The following is a 14,807-nucleotide window of genomic DNA, read 5'->3' as shown; positions in this document are numbered from 1 at the left end:
GCAGTGTCACTGGCCCTCATATGTGGGATCCGAACCGGGGCCCTCTGGCATCCCAAGCGAGTTCTTAACCATCGCGCCACTCGGCCGGCCCTAAGTTGATTTTTTTAAAAGGATTTTTATCGGGGATTTGGGGAAGGGGAACAGCCAAGTTGTTGTCCTTCAGTCTTAGTTGTGGAGGGCACAGCTAGCTCAGCTCCAAGTCCAGTCTCCATCTGGCCGCCTGGCAACAGCTCGCAGCCGCTCAGTTCAAGGTGCCGTGTTCAATCTTTTTAATTTTATTTTTATTTTTTATTTTTTTTAAAATTTTTTTCGTGTTCAATCTTAGATGCAGGGGCCAGGTGGGTGGTGATGTAGCCATCATCCCATGCGGGAGTCAAACCGGCAACCTTGTTCTTAGGAGCACGTGCTCTCACCTGCTGAGCCATCCTGCCACCTGTTGGCAGGCAGCTCAGGAGTTCAGCTCAGATGCAGCTCACTGGCCCATGTGGGAATGGAACCGGCGATCCTGTTGCTCAGAGCTCGTGCTCTTATTAAGTTGATTTTTAAGTCAACTTTTTTTGTTTGTTTCACAAATGTCCAGATGTTTTCCCACTGTTTTTGTTGAGAAGACTACTTCCTCCGTTGACCACAGATAGGCGTGGGGCCTTTGTCAGAAGTCGGCTGGCCATGCTTGTGGGGGCTGGTTTCTGGCCTCAGCTCTGTCCCATTGGTCTGTGTGTCTGTCACTTTGTGACACTGCTGGCGTGATGGCTGCAGCTGCAGGATAACCTCAGAACCAGGCAGCTTGAGTTCTCCGCTTCATTCTTCTTTTTCAGGATATTTGCCTTTTCCTAGATGTAATTTTTCCAACTAAGCAATTCTCCATTTCTGAGTGGACGCAGACCGGTGTCCTACAGTCTAACTCAGCCCCGACACCCCACCTGGACACAGGTTAAGGGCTCAGTCCCACAGGACCTCCCCACAGGACCTTGAGTGCCAGTCGCGATTCCATGTCATCGTCACCTGGGCCTCTGACCCACTGGCTGTAGGTCGGAGGTGTCCAGGACGCCTCCTTGGGTCTGATTAACTTACTAGAGCGGCTCCCAGAACTCGGGGACGTGGCCTTCCTTTTACCCCCTTGTTACGACAGAGGACGGATGTGCCAAAGAGTGCAGTGAACAGAAGATGGAGATGTGCGGGGAGGGGCCTGGAGCTCCTGTCCCGTGTGCCACCCCTGGCATGTGGGTGTGTTCACTGTCCTAGAAGAGCGTCACCTCTTGGTGTGCAAGTGTTTTTACAGAATTTAATCTGCGGCCCCTTCCCCTCCTGGGGTCAGTGGCTGGGGATGAAATGTCCTGACCTCTGATCACTTGGTCTTTCTGGTGACCGGCCCCATCCTGAGGGCATCCAGGGGCCCACCTCAGACACCTCAGTAGGAGCCCCTCAGGAACGACAGAGGACACTGCTATCACTCAGGAAATTCCTAGGGTCTCTGGAGCTCTGTGCCAGGAGGTGGGGACAAAGTCCAGTGCTCCTTGTACTACACCCTTCGGGGCACATTTTAGTCAGAGAACCCAGCTGGGATGTGACAGGAAGTGGGTGACACCCAAGGGCCAGTCTGGGGCGAGCTGGCACCTTGCCGGCGCTGAGGCCTCCCACCCATGGACGTGCTTTTCCCCGTTGGTTGAAATCGTCTTTGCCTTTTGTCATTAGCTGTCATTTTCAGCATCTGTTGGAGCGATTATAAATGTATTGTGTTTTTGGTTTTGGTTTCTGTTTGTTCATTGCAAACATGTAGGAAATATTTTGATTCTGTCTCATTTCAGTCAGTTGGGTAGTTAGGGATATTTGAGGAGTTGATCCGTTTCATCTTAACCGTCAAGTTTTTGTCTTTAGGGTTCTTCGATGGTATTCTTTATGGCTCTTTTATTAGTGTCCGTGCACCTGCAGTAATATTCCCTCTCATTTCTGATAGCAGTAATTTGGGTCACTTTCCCTTTTAAAAATTTGTCTTGCTAGAGGTTTATCCAGTTTATTGAGTTTTTCAAAGAGCCAGCTTTTGGTTTGTTTCATTTTCTCTGTTGTTTTTCTGTTTTCAACTTTATTCATTTCAGCTCTTTATTATTTCTTTCTTCTGCTTGCTTTGGGTTTATTTTGCTCTCTTTTTTGCTAGTTTCTTACGGCGAGGGCTGAGGTTTTGTTTTGAGACTTGGCTTTTCTGATCTAGGCGTACGGTGCTGTGAACGTCCCTCACGCTTGAGCTGCGTCACACAGGTTTTATGTGTATTTATTTTCGTTCATGTCAGTGTGTGTCATTTCCCTGAGATTTCCTCCGTGATCCCGGATTGTTTACAGGTGTGGGGCCACTGCGTCTGCGTGGGGCCAGCATGGAGGACAAGCCAGGCACCGTGCACGGTCACCTGCCTGGCCCCAGGGGCTTCCGTGTAATGGGTCATCTCCATTCCACCTTCCGACCTGCGCGGGCTCCTCCCTCGTGCAGCTGTCACACTGCAGGTCAGCGGTGGACCTGGGAAGAAAGCTCTGGTGGCTTCACCCCGACTGGCCCCTCGCGTCCATACTGGAGTGGGCTGGCCGCGGAGCCTTCTATCAGCTGTGTGACCTCTGGTGCTGTTTTATTTTTTGTAAAATGCAAGGGGTCCACCACAACACCCAGATCCTTCAGGGCCAACTGTTCTGTGACACTCATCTGAAGATATTTAACAAAACTAAGCAAGGCGACTTCTGGATGACTAAGAAGACGGTGTGCGATTGACTTTGGTCCCGGTGGCTCTCTGCTGCCTGTCTGCAGGAGCTGGGCCCTTGGCGCACAGGCGGCACCCCTCTCGCTGTCCCTCAGTGGGTCCCTGCCGGGCTGAGAGAGCTTCTCCCCTCCATCTGCAGCATCTACAGCACGATGTTAGAACTGCGTGGCTTGTGTGAAAAGATGAAATTCCACATGTTATGCATTTATCTTGCCATGCCTTTTTCTGAAAAGGCGGCTGCAAGCTCACAGGTTTTTACCTAATTCTAATCAGTCAGCATGCATGACATTTAAAATCCTACATAATTGGAACGGATTACGCTGTACTGTTTCTCTTCATTTTCTCCTTTAAAGGGACTATGACAAAGCAGTATGTGTGGTGTAGATCCATATAAACTACCAACTTTTAGCGTTTAGAATACTGGTTACTCACAGCTTCCTCTAAAGCACTCTGAGAAAGGGAACTTCATGCTCACGTCTGTCTGTATTAGACCCAGAAGCCGTAGGGTTAGGATTTCACATTGGAGTTTATTCTTGTTGCTATGTGGGTGTTAAAATATCAGAATACTGGAAAATTTGTTATCTGTCTAAAGATAAGCCTTCCTACAAATGAGAATTTAGAAGTAAGGATAATAAGCCACAGGAATTGGGAAATGAGTCATATAAACTTTGTTCTTTTTCTCTAAGATTTCATATCTCTTCCTGGCAAGATAAGGCTAGTGAGGTCTGTGAATTTTGTGAAATGCTTCATATTCCTGAACGCAAGGGCTTCTCCTTTTAAAATAAGAACTGAGCTCATTTTAAGTCTATAACCCGTACTTTTCATTACTTTTAAGCACTGTTAAGCATTTACAAGGATGTGTCCGTATCGGTACCCAAGGATGAAGCTGGTCCGTAGCTTATGGAATCTGTTCAGGTTGTTTTGTAAACGCCCTGAGGCACATTGGGATAGATTTTTAACATTTATGAGCTACATAGAATTTATGTTTGCAAAGTGCACTCTCTGTTGGTGGAAAACAGGAGAAAGCCCCAAACTCCCTGGATCCCAGAACAGCAGCATGGGCCTGCCAGGCCTCACTTGGCAACCCCTCCTTTTGGACAAAATTCTAAGAAACTGGGTTATCTGATTTTTCAGTTGGTGACACATCAGAACTAGAAGAGGGAGCGACCACATGAGAGTGAAAGAGGAGACCAAAAAAAATCTTATGAAAAGGATTAAAAAGCCCCGGCATCGTCCCCTGGCCGGGAGGGGTGGCGCCAGGCCTGAGCAGCGGCGCCCTGCGAGGGGCAGAGGGTGCCCTTGGGGACGAGCAGGGCGCGGCCCCGCCACGCAGCCCGCTCCGCGTGCACTCGGCCCCGGGCGGCCCCGGGAGAGGGCGCTGCTCGGGCCTCGGCGGCGCGTGCGCTTCCGCTGCGCGGCTTTGACCCTGAACGTGCGAAGGGCAGCTCGGCGCGCCCTCTGCCGGGCCTCTCGGTGTTGACATCCGGGCGGCAGGCAGCTCTCTGCGCTTGACCTGAGCGTGTGTAAGACGGTAAAAAAACTCGCAGCGAGAGCGTGTTCTGCCCCTCGGGGCCGTGTCGTGCGCCTGCTTTGTAAGTGAAGCCACTGGCTCGCCGCCAGGCCCTCGCGTCTCCCTCGCCCGCGGAGCTGAGCGTCCCGACACGGGCCCTGCGCCCGCGCGCCCGGAGCACCAGGACCCGGGACGGCTGCGCCCGCGCGGGGCAGGGGCGCGGGGCGGCGAGGGCCTCCGCTCTGCCCACCGGCGTGTTTTCACCGGTGTCCTCAGATCCCGCCTTGCGGGAATGCCTTAGCCAGGCGGCATGATTGTGAGCCCTTCTCTCTGTCCCGGGAGGTCAGACCCTGCGCATCCGTGGGCAGCACCCGGTCGCCTGAGCCTCGGCCTCACCCGCAGAGCTCTCCCTGTCGCAGGTGGGCCGGTCTGACCAGCAGACATTCTTGCCTTGTTCCTCATCATTTCACCATTTTAAGTATGACAGCTGTGGGCTTTTTTGTAAATGCCCTTTATCTGGTTAAGGAAGTTCCCACGTGCTCCTGTGGGGACCAGTTTTATCATGAAAAGGTGTTGGATTTTGTCAGATGCTTTTTCGCATCTGTTCAGATGATGATATAACTTCCATTCTCCGTTCTATTAGATGGTTTTTTTACCTCCATCTTTTCTCGTGCACTGAGCCAGCCTTGCATATCTGGGAAGGTCCCACTTGGCCCTGGTGTGGAACCTTTTTCTGTGATGATGAACTGTTTGCTAGCATTTTGGTGAAGATCTCTGCAAGTGTATTCATAAGGGATAGTGGTACGCCGTGTCCTTGTGATGGTCTTGGCTGGCTCGGGTATCGGCAAATGCTGGCCTTGTAGAATGAGCTGGGAGTGTTCCTTCCTTTTCCATTTTCTGGAAGAGCTTGTGAAGGGTTGGTGCTGATTCCTTAGACTTGTGGTGGATTTCACCAGCGATGCCATCTGGTCCTGGGCTTTTCTTTCAGGAGTTTATTTACTACTCTCTCAATCTCTTACTTGTTATAGATCCATTCAGATTTTCTGATTCTTCTTGAGTCAGTTCCATGGTTTGTGTCTTTCTAGGAGTTTGCCCATTTCACCTGAACTATGGAATCATCTGTGTCCTTTTGTGCTGCTTAAGTTTCTTCTCACAATTACAAGCAGCTGTGTCCTTTGATTGTCTCACAGCCCTGCCGTCACTCCGAACCAGGGAGGAGGGCTCCTTACTGAGCAGTCAGTGAGCGTTAGCTGGGAATAGGGCCTGGGCTGGGGCTGGGGCTGGGTTCCTCGGCGGGCGTCCCCTGGCCGCTCGCGGCCTCTCTGCCTGGGGAGGCTGGACGCCATTGATCTGGCAGGGAAGTCCCTTGAGCCCTTGCACCGACAGAGAAGGGACACTCAGTAGTTTGTCACTGTGGGAAATCAATTGCAGGGTGCTTGTGACAAGCTGTTCTAACTGCCCATTCACTGCTTCTAGGTTTTCACATCCCACGGCCCGACTGTGGTCATGCCCACGTGGTTCTGCTCTCGCGCATGGTTTTCTCACGTGGGCCCGTTTGACGAGGGCGGGCGGGTAAGTGTGGGTCCCCTGTGGGGTCCTCGGGGGTCGGGGGAGGCGCCCTCATTGCCAGGAGTTGGTCCCCGCACACGCCCCTGCCCGCGGTGGGCGCCATGACCCAGTTGGGGGCCCAGGGATTGGGAAGCTGCCTCCCCAGCCGTCCTCCTGCCACCCTGCTGAGCGTCCCGGAGCAGCTGGGCCAGGGCCCACATTTGTTTTGCCCAAAGCACGGGATTTGTGTGTGAAGGCTGCAGGCGCCTCGGGCACCGCACCTGACTCACACCTGCCCTGGCCCAGGCCCCAGGTTACCTCATGCTGCTTTGTGGGAAAGCTTAGGCCGTGGACGGTGTGAGAGGAACCGCTGTCCTCTGCCTGTGGGAGGCAGCTCCTGCCTGCTGTGCCCACACTGCGTCTTGCCCCTCCCCGCATCCTCACCTGCCTTGGGGCCTCACCTGCCAGCACTTGGCCTGCCCCGGTTTCAGCCTCTGGCCGAGAACCGGAAACCTGGCCGCTGACTTGCTCAGTCTATCCTCCCAGATAGTCTTCCAGTGGACGCTGCTACACCCCACTGAGAAGTAAATCTTTGGGTTAGTGTGTTGTTCCTTAATCCCCCTGAAATTGGCTTTCAGAACGTGGGGTCTGGTCTCCATGGCGGGATGGCGTGGACCAGGTGTGTTAAGGCCCATCAGGTTTTCCCCATTTGAACCTGGATTCCTGCAGCCTGCACTGCCGCGCGGGGAAGAGGGAGCCTGGACTGCAGAGGCCAGTCGAGGGCCTGGGAACAGGCGACCCCAGACCAGAGGTGGGGCAGTGACTCAGGCCCGGACTGGGCCGTCTGCCACAGGACCTTGGCTGTGGTCTTTCTGGCTCTGGGCCTCGTAACTAACTTCCTTCGAGAGGCTGCAGTTCTCACCTGTGGAGAGGAGGACATAGGACCATAGCAGCAGGTGACGTGGGGTCGGGGTGGGGGTGGGGGGGCAGGATGGCACCCAGCTGCCAGGCCAGAGAATTTGGATGTCCCCAGTAGGCAACTATTTCAGGCCCTTAAACAAGAGAAGTAACCAAAATACCCTTTTGTTGGTTCAGAACATGGCTCTGGAGGGCACGTCTGGCTACAGCAAGGATTGCCTACTCAGAAAAACTGCCACCAGTGCCATTTTCAGACTGCTGTCGTAGCTGCTGGAGAGACCCCTGGGCCTGACTTGCTTTGTGAGAGGAGTGAGGGGTGTCCCGTGCCCTGCGGGGCAGGTGTCCCAAACTCCAGTGGGAGCTGCAGTAGCTCAGACTCGCACCAGCAGCTGGTGTTGGGCCCACGCGTCCCATCCGCCTGGTCCCAGTCGGAGTCGGGGGTTTCTCAGTGTCGGTGTGTTTTTCTGGAATAATGTGGAGTGGTGCTTCATGTGCTGATTGGCTGTGTGTTGTTTTACGAAGTGTCCAGACCTTTCCCATTTTTCAGCGGGCGGCTGTCGTACCGTTGAATTGCTCTCTGTCAGGTATTTGTTGGCGGGTATTCTCCCCCATTTTTGGTGTCTGTGTTCTGGGATTTCCCCTCACTGGCACCGGTTCTGCTTATCCCAAATTCTGTCCTGAGGATGTCAGAGCAGTAAGACTGGCCTTCCATCTTTTGCCCTGGGCAGCTGCAGACGAGGCGTGCTGGTGTGTCATTGACCCTACTGAGGCTGGTGTGCACAGCCCAGCCTGGGAATACACTGGGCCCAGGGGGCTGGCAAGAAGGTGTCCGAGGGCCTGTCTTCCCTGGAGGTGACGGTCACCCGGCTCTGTTTGCACGCTGAGACCTCAGAGGCCAGCTGAGCCGCCCTCCTCCAGGGGAGGGGGACAGGCCGGGGGCACCTGGAGGCCCTGGAGAGGGGGAGGTTAGTGGCTGTGGGCTTCACTGGGAGCCGTCAGCACAGCTGCGCCTCGCCTGGAGCCGTGTGGCCTGGCGGTGTCCCCTGGCCGTCACTGGGCTCCGCTCCCTGATGCACCTTTGGTGACCTGCTGCTGAGAACGCAGAGGGTGAACGTGGTGTGGGCCCTGCACTCACCTGGCTTATGAATTTAAGAAACAGGGGGGCCGGCTCGCATCCCCAGGCAGCACTGAGGTCGGCTAGCCTCCCTGCTGACCGGCAGGGTGGCCGCAGGCCCCCACACCCCAGCTCTGGGGTGAGCCCCATCCTGGCGAGCGGAGGTTGGACTGCCCCTTCCTCGACTTGTGGAGACTGGGGGAGGGGACTGCGTTCCCACAGGCAGGAAAGCCCAGTGGGGATCCCTGCAGCTCTCTTCAGCCGCAGGGCTGTCGGCCTTTGGGGTCCAAGCTGTCGGCCGTGAGTGGGGTTGATGCTGGGGCCTCGTCCGCCCCTCTGGCCCAGCCGCCACCTGTTCTCTCCTCTAGCACCTCTTGTCCTAAAGCAACTTTGTGGGGTCGTCCGCATGCTGGGGGCAGCTGGGTGTACTGTCACCAGGCTGTAACCCGAGCGATGGACCTGCCCAAGCAGCCTGGGACCCCGGGCGGGTGCTGGCTCCCGCAAAAGCGCTAGACGCGTTGCCTCTTGTCCGCAGGGCGTGCCTGAGGACCTGCTGTTCTTCTACGACCACCTGCGCAGGGGCGGCGGGGTCGTCCGCGTGGACCAGAGCCTGCTGCTGTATCGCTTCCGGCCTGATGCGGCCACGCACGCCGTCCTGGAGTACGTGGGGCTGGGGCTGGGCCGTGGGCGCTGGGCGGGACCCCCCGGGCTGGCTCCGATGTGGGTTCAAGTGACGGTGACGAGCCACCCAGGCTGGCTGCTGGCGACGGGGTGAAGGTGCGGAAAATGCAGGTAGCGTGAGAAAAAGAAGGGGTGCGTCTTCACTGAGCTGTGCTGCGCCTGTGCGCACATGTCTGTGTGCGTGTGCGTGACTTTTTTTCACACTCACAGGTGTGAGTCCTCACCATCATGATCTCACTTTGGGGGAAGGGAGGAAGGGAGCCGTCAGACAGGCCTGTTGCCAGGGGGTTCCGAATGGAAGGAGCTTGTCGCAGGCACATGCACCCCTGTCTCTGGGCGTCGCGGGGTCTCCTCTTTCCCTGCAAGGTGCGACACTTGTCCGAAGGTTGTGGTTTCTTGACTGGGAGCCTCTCTCCTGGGAGGTCTAATGTCCATTGTCACAGTGGGTATGAGGCCAATTTGTGTGTGACCCCCCCAATTTGTGGGGGTCCCAGATAGCAGCATCCATATAGACTTGGGAGGTCCTCGAACTCTTGCATACGTGCTGTTCAACATGAAAACAGCTTCTTTGTCTTCTGGCTTTAAGCAAAAGACCTTGATTTCTCTTTTCTTGTTAAATCTGAATTGTGATAGGTTTAGCAGAGCACCATTGTTTGGGAATTTGTTGTCATGAACCTGACCCAATGCAGGTGTGATTTGCACACATGGGGACTAGGTCCTCTCGCAGGAGGACATAACGATCTGAAATGTGTATTTTCCAAATCACAGAGTTTCAAAATACATGAAGCCAAAACTGACAGAAATAAAGGGAGAAATAGAGAAATCCACAATGACAGTTGAAGATTTGAACACTCCTATCTCAGTAATTGATAGAAGAAACAGGTGGGAAATCTGTAAGGATGCAGAAGATACGAACAGCTGTATTAACCTGCTGGACCTAATCGACGTTTATGGAACACTGCACTTAGATGCAGAATACGCGTTCTTTTAAAGTGCAACGTAGATGGTAATTTGGACCAATAAAAAAATCTGAATAAAATTCAAATAATTGCAGTCATACAGGATATATTTTATGTCCACACAAAATTAAATTAGAAATTATTAAGCCATCTTGAAAATCCAAAATATTTGAAAATTAACAACCAAGGGGGAAAAAAATCACAAAGGACATTCGAAAAATTACAGTTTGGTGAAAATTTAAATGATTATGTCAACATTTGTGGAATTTAGCTAAAGCAGAGTTTATAGTAAAATTTTATGGCTTTAAAGCTTATATTATAAAACAAGAAACTAAGCAATTACCTAAGTCTCCATCTTTAAGTTACTAGAGTAATGGCAAGGTAAACTCAAAGTAAATAGAAGAAAAGAAATGAACAACAGAAGATGATGAAATTGAAAATGGACAGTCAATACAAAAAAATCAGCCAAACTAAGAACTGATGGTTTGAAAAAAAAAATAATTAATAAACCTCTAGCAAGATTGAGTTTTAAGAGAAAATATTGATTACCAATATATTTGGAATGAAAGAGGGAACATCACTACAGATCCATCAGATATTTACAGTATAAATAACTAAAAATTAGATTTATAATTCTAAAACTTTCCATAAAGAGAAGCCAAGCCAGATGGCTTTACTGTTGTAGTCTATCAAAGATTTAAGGAAAAAGTAATACCAATCTTACATAAATTCTTTCAGAAAATAGAAGAGGAGAAAGATCTGTTGGGTGTTGGGAGGGATTTCTCACTCACCCCACAAGACCGGCGTGACTCCAACACCAAAAAAGCTACAAGAGCATCACAAGAAAGTGAAATGACAGCCCAGCATCCCTTATGAAATAGATGCAAAAATCAGTCACAAAGTATTACCAAGCCAAAATCAGAAATACATAGGAGCAGATAATACAAGTCTGGTTTAACATTAAAAAATCAATTAGCATGATTTACTCCGGTAACAGAATAAAGGATAAAAATCCCATGACCAACCCAGTAGATGCAGGAAAGGATTTGACACAATTCCATACCCATTCATGATTTTAAAAAAACCTCACCAAACTAGAAATAGAAACTTTCTCAATCTGGTAATATCTACACAAATCTACAACTAACCTTTTAATTGAAGACTGAAAGCTTTCCCTCCTAAGATCAGGAGACAGCAAGGCCTCACTACTTCTATTCTACATTGTAGTGAAGGTCAGTGTGATACAAGAAAAATCATTAGGAAGTGGAAGTAAAACTCATCATTTCTGGATGGCATGATTGTGCTTCCTAGGGAATCAGAACCAGTAATTTAGCAAGTTTTCCAGGACCCAAGTTCAAGATACATACACAAACACACACACACACACACGTAGGTAGATATATACTATCAATGAACAATTAAAAATGCAGTTTAAAAAACGTACAATCGCATCAAAACTAAATTGTTAAGGGGTAAATCTAGCAAGGTATGCATATCTAAAAAACATAAGATTGCTAAGGGGAGTTAACGAAAAGCCTATAATTTGACGGCGAGACATACCACTTTCATGGATTGGAAGACTCCATATTGTTAACATCAGGTTTCTGCAGATTGTAGATTCGTGAATCCCAGTAACAGTCCTAGCTGGCTTCTTTGTAGATACTGATAATCTGATTCTGAAATACACAGGGGAACTCAAGGCCCAAACAACCTTGAACTGAACAAAATTTGAGGACACACAACCTAACTTTAAGACTTACTCTGAAGCTACAACAATTAGGAAAATGTAGTGATAGCATACAGGTAGACAAACCGATCAATGAAACAATAGAGAATCCAGAAATAGACTCACAATTATATAATCAATTGATTTTCATGGAAGACTCCAAAGACATTCAATGGGAAAAGGAAAATATTTTCAACAAATGGAAAAACTGCATTTTCATATGGAAAGAAAAAGAATCTCACACTACATAGAAAAGTTAATTCTAGATGGATCTCTTAGATAGAAATATAGAGGCAGCTAAAATATAAAGCATCCAGAAGAAAACATCAGGGAGTAGCTTCCCAACTTTGGGATAGGCAGACTTTTAATAGAGAAAACATCAGAATCATTAACCATTTGAAAATTGATAAATTGGACTTCATCAAAATTAAAGACTTTTGCTCATAAAAAGACACCATTAGGAAACTGAGTTGGCAAACCACAAACTGGGAGAAGAAACTCACAAACACCCACCACCCAGGATTAAAAAGGAAACAATAAAAACAGACAAAATACTTCAACGGATACACTTCACAAAGCAATAATGTACAGTCAGTGAGCTAATGGGAAAGTGCCCGTTCCCCTCAGAGAAAAGCAGGTTTGACCCGCAGCACACCCACTAGTAGGTGAAAATGAGCACATGACAATTCCAAGTGGTGACAAGGCTGAGGGGCCACCGGAGCCTCACGTGCTCCCCCAGGCGTCGAAGTTGGAAATCTGGTTGGCATTTTCTTATGCATTAAGTTGCTATCTGCCCTGTAACCCAGCAACTGCATGTCTCCGTATTTATTCGAGAGAAATTGAAAACATTGCTTGAGTGTTATTAACAATAAGAACTGGGAACAGCCCAGATGTCCATCAGCAATGAATGGGGACAAGGACATTATATGGTAACAGAATGCTCAGCTTGGAAAGAAAAAATGCTGACTCGCGCAAGACCTGTGGCTGGTAAGAAGCCAGACAGAATCACGCATCCTGAGGCTGCTGCTTACACGAGGTTCTCCAGCAGGTGGAACTTGGTGGTTTTCTCGGGAAGGGGGCACATGGGGACTTCCTGGGGTGATGGAAATGCTGTACAGCTCGTGAAGTGTGGGTCACGTGGGTAGATGTTCGTCGTAACCCCCTGACTTGCACATACACTTCAGATCCATGCACTTCGCCGTGTAAATTACACCTTCTTTAAAACTTAACACACTGGACACATGTCTCTTCAGGGAAGGCACCCCATAAATGGACTTGGAAATGGGGTGAGGAAAGCCCTGAGGTGCTTTTCTGGGCGCGAGTCGGGAGTCATCCGTCTCATCCTGAAGCTTTGCGCGCGGACGGCGGGTGGCGGCCCGTGGTGTGGGAGGCACCGGGCAGCAGGCCCGAGGCTGCTCCTCGTCCTGTTTGCGTGGGGTGCCTGTCTTCGAGGTTGAGGTCTCTTCCCTGTTTGCAGCATGAGGCTTTGCCACCCACAGCTCGAAAGCAGTGACCTCATGGCAGCTCGCGTCAGATTAAAGTCCTTGAGCTCTGAGTGGGAAGCCCTCCGAGCAGCGGGCTTGTCGGAGCTGAACCCCTTCAGACTCTCTCCCCACGGCCCTCCATTTGGTTCTTGTCCTTGTAATTTTAAGTGAAGAATGGTCAGCACTGATGTCATGGAGGAGTTTTCCCTGAAATACTTCAGACATCTGAAAGGCGTAACGGAGGAATGTCTGTGAAGGAAGACGTTTCCCCCCGAACGCCTGCTGTCCCCACGCAGCCCAGGTCAGCACAGTCTGTCCTGAGCCTGGTGGTCAGCGCTCCCTCCATTTCTTCACGCTTTTTTACTACGCGCAATGTCTCTGTGAACAGCACCCTTCACCTCTTTAAACATGTTCCACAAATGGCAGTATCCTGCTGCTTCCTGAGCGTGGCGTTTTCACTTACCTGGAGCTGAGCTCTCCCCGCTGAGCTCTCCCCGTGCTGCGAGTCCCCGCAGGGGCACAGCGGGTCGGCGCGTCCTGTGGCCCCGCTGCCTGCAGGGCAGGGACATGTGTGTGACACTGCCACTGCTGCCAGAAAGTTTGGAGATTCCAGCCTGGCTTGGGGGAAGCCTGCAGGCTGGTGCCTGTCAGCCCATCTGGACACCCCGAACCGGCAGACGCCGCCCGGTGCCCCCGCCCACTCTCTCCTTGAAAGGAGAAGCGTTAGAAGTGACTGTCCCTGAGGCGGCCTGTTTCGTCCTCTCAGATTTGTTTGCTGACCTTACAGCATGAAGCTTACTGTTCTTTTCTTAGAAACGTCTTTCCTTTCCTTGGCTATTGGTGAAGCTGCGTGTTTTGTGGTGTTTCTTTGGCTTGGAGTGTGTGAGCTTGTGTGTTTCTTTCCCAAATGAGGTGCCATGTGGCCGGGCTTAGGGAGTCAGCCCCTTCAGGGCCCCAGTAACGCCTCCCACATCACGGCCACCAGCACAACTCTAATCGAAATGTCCAGTTTAAAATGGCAGGTGGGCAGACAACAGTCAGAACCTGCCTGACAGAAAGGCTGCGCCGCCCTGCGAGAGCTGGACCGCATGCACCCAGCCAGGTCCAGACCCCCCCACCGCTGCTCCCTGGCGGTGCCGGCGGGGCATTCGGAAGGTGGGGCAGCAGTGGCCTCTGCGCCTGGCCTGAGGACGTGCCCTGGGGACACAGCTGCCTGTGACACAGATACAGGAAGGGCTGGGAGGTGAGCTTCCAGGTGTAACTCTGTGATGTCATCAAGTGCGGTGCAGCCCTCTCTCACCACAGATTTCTCAGGGAAGGAAGACGCAGTTCAGGTTTGGTCCACTGTGTGTCCACAGAACCCCCTCAACCTTCCAGATTTCTGGGTGGTGGCCTCAGTGTATGACAGGCCCTGGGCCCTTCTCTGCGTCTGGCCATGCTAACCTGGGGACAGCTGAATGTGGCGGGCTGGGGCAGCGCAGACCACCCTGGCCGGGCCTGGGCCTCCGTGTCTGTGTGCAGCAGGGGCCGCTGGAGGGGTCCCGCCTAGAGAGACAACCTGGCCATCTGGGCAGCTTCCAGGGGACATGGAGCCACGTGGTGGCTTGAGGGGTGTGCCCAGTCCCCTCTGCTCCTGTGTACTACGGAGGCAGGTGCCCAGTGCTAGGATGGCCACGACTCCTGGGGCTCCCCAGGGCCTGTGCCTGGTGTCTGCCGCGCTTCCTGAGCCTGTGGACATGAAGACAGTGCGTCCAAGGGTCCCTGTGGGACGTGAGGATGGACAAGGCAGTGGAGCCCTGGCCGTGCTGTTCTGGGTTCATTGGCCCATTCAGCCCAACAGCTGCTGAGTGTTGGGGATGGATGCAGCCCGCTGGCGCCAAGGTGACGCCAGGACCAGAGGACGTGGACCGGGACGCGCTGGGCTGGGCTGGGCAGAGGGCCGGGGGAGGGGCAGGAGGTCCCGCCCCGCCAGCTCACGCCCTCCCCCCCAGGAGCACCATCTGGACCCACCGCGTCTGCTTCCTGGAAGAGCGGGCCCTGCGGCACTGGACCACCTTCACCATCTGGAACGCGGGCCGGCAGGGTCGCCGCCTCTACCGCAGCCTGTCAGAGGGGGCGCGGCGTAA

General features: G+C 52.1%; 1 protein-coding gene across 9 annotated transcripts in view; it reads left to right on the top strand.

Moving 5' to 3' along the window:
- The window catches only part of QTGAL (queuosine-tRNA galactosyltransferase), a 56,521-nt gene that overhangs the window by 26,747 nt on the left and 14,967 nt on the right, over positions 1-14,807 (top strand). For 6 of the 9 annotated variants that reach the window (XR_002126160.1, XR_002126159.1, XM_019661875.1 and 3 more), the window contains 3 exons: positions 5,728-5,823; positions 8,367-8,491; positions 14,673-14,806. Coding sequence is in view for 6 of the 9 variants with exons in the window: in XM_019661875.1 (XP_019517420.1) it covers positions 5,728-5,823; positions 8,367-8,491; positions 14,673-14,806 (355 nt within the window). In the remaining 3 variants the exon portion in view is untranslated. Of the gene's footprint in view, positions 1-5,727; positions 5,824-8,366; positions 8,492-9,280; positions 14,642-14,672; position 14,807 lie in introns of those variants that run through there. The other 3 variants (XR_002126161.1, XM_019661877.1, XM_019661876.1) reach the window with 3 other exon arrangements.

This window comes from Hipposideros armiger, unplaced genomic scaffold (assembly GCF_001890085.2).
Source record: "Hipposideros armiger isolate ML-2016 unplaced genomic scaffold, ASM189008v1 scaffold_362, whole genome shotgun sequence".
Classification (NCBI taxonomy): domain Eukaryota; kingdom Metazoa; phylum Chordata; class Mammalia; order Chiroptera; family Hipposideridae; genus Hipposideros; species Hipposideros armiger.
This window is presented reverse-complemented; position numbering and strand designations above follow the sequence as displayed.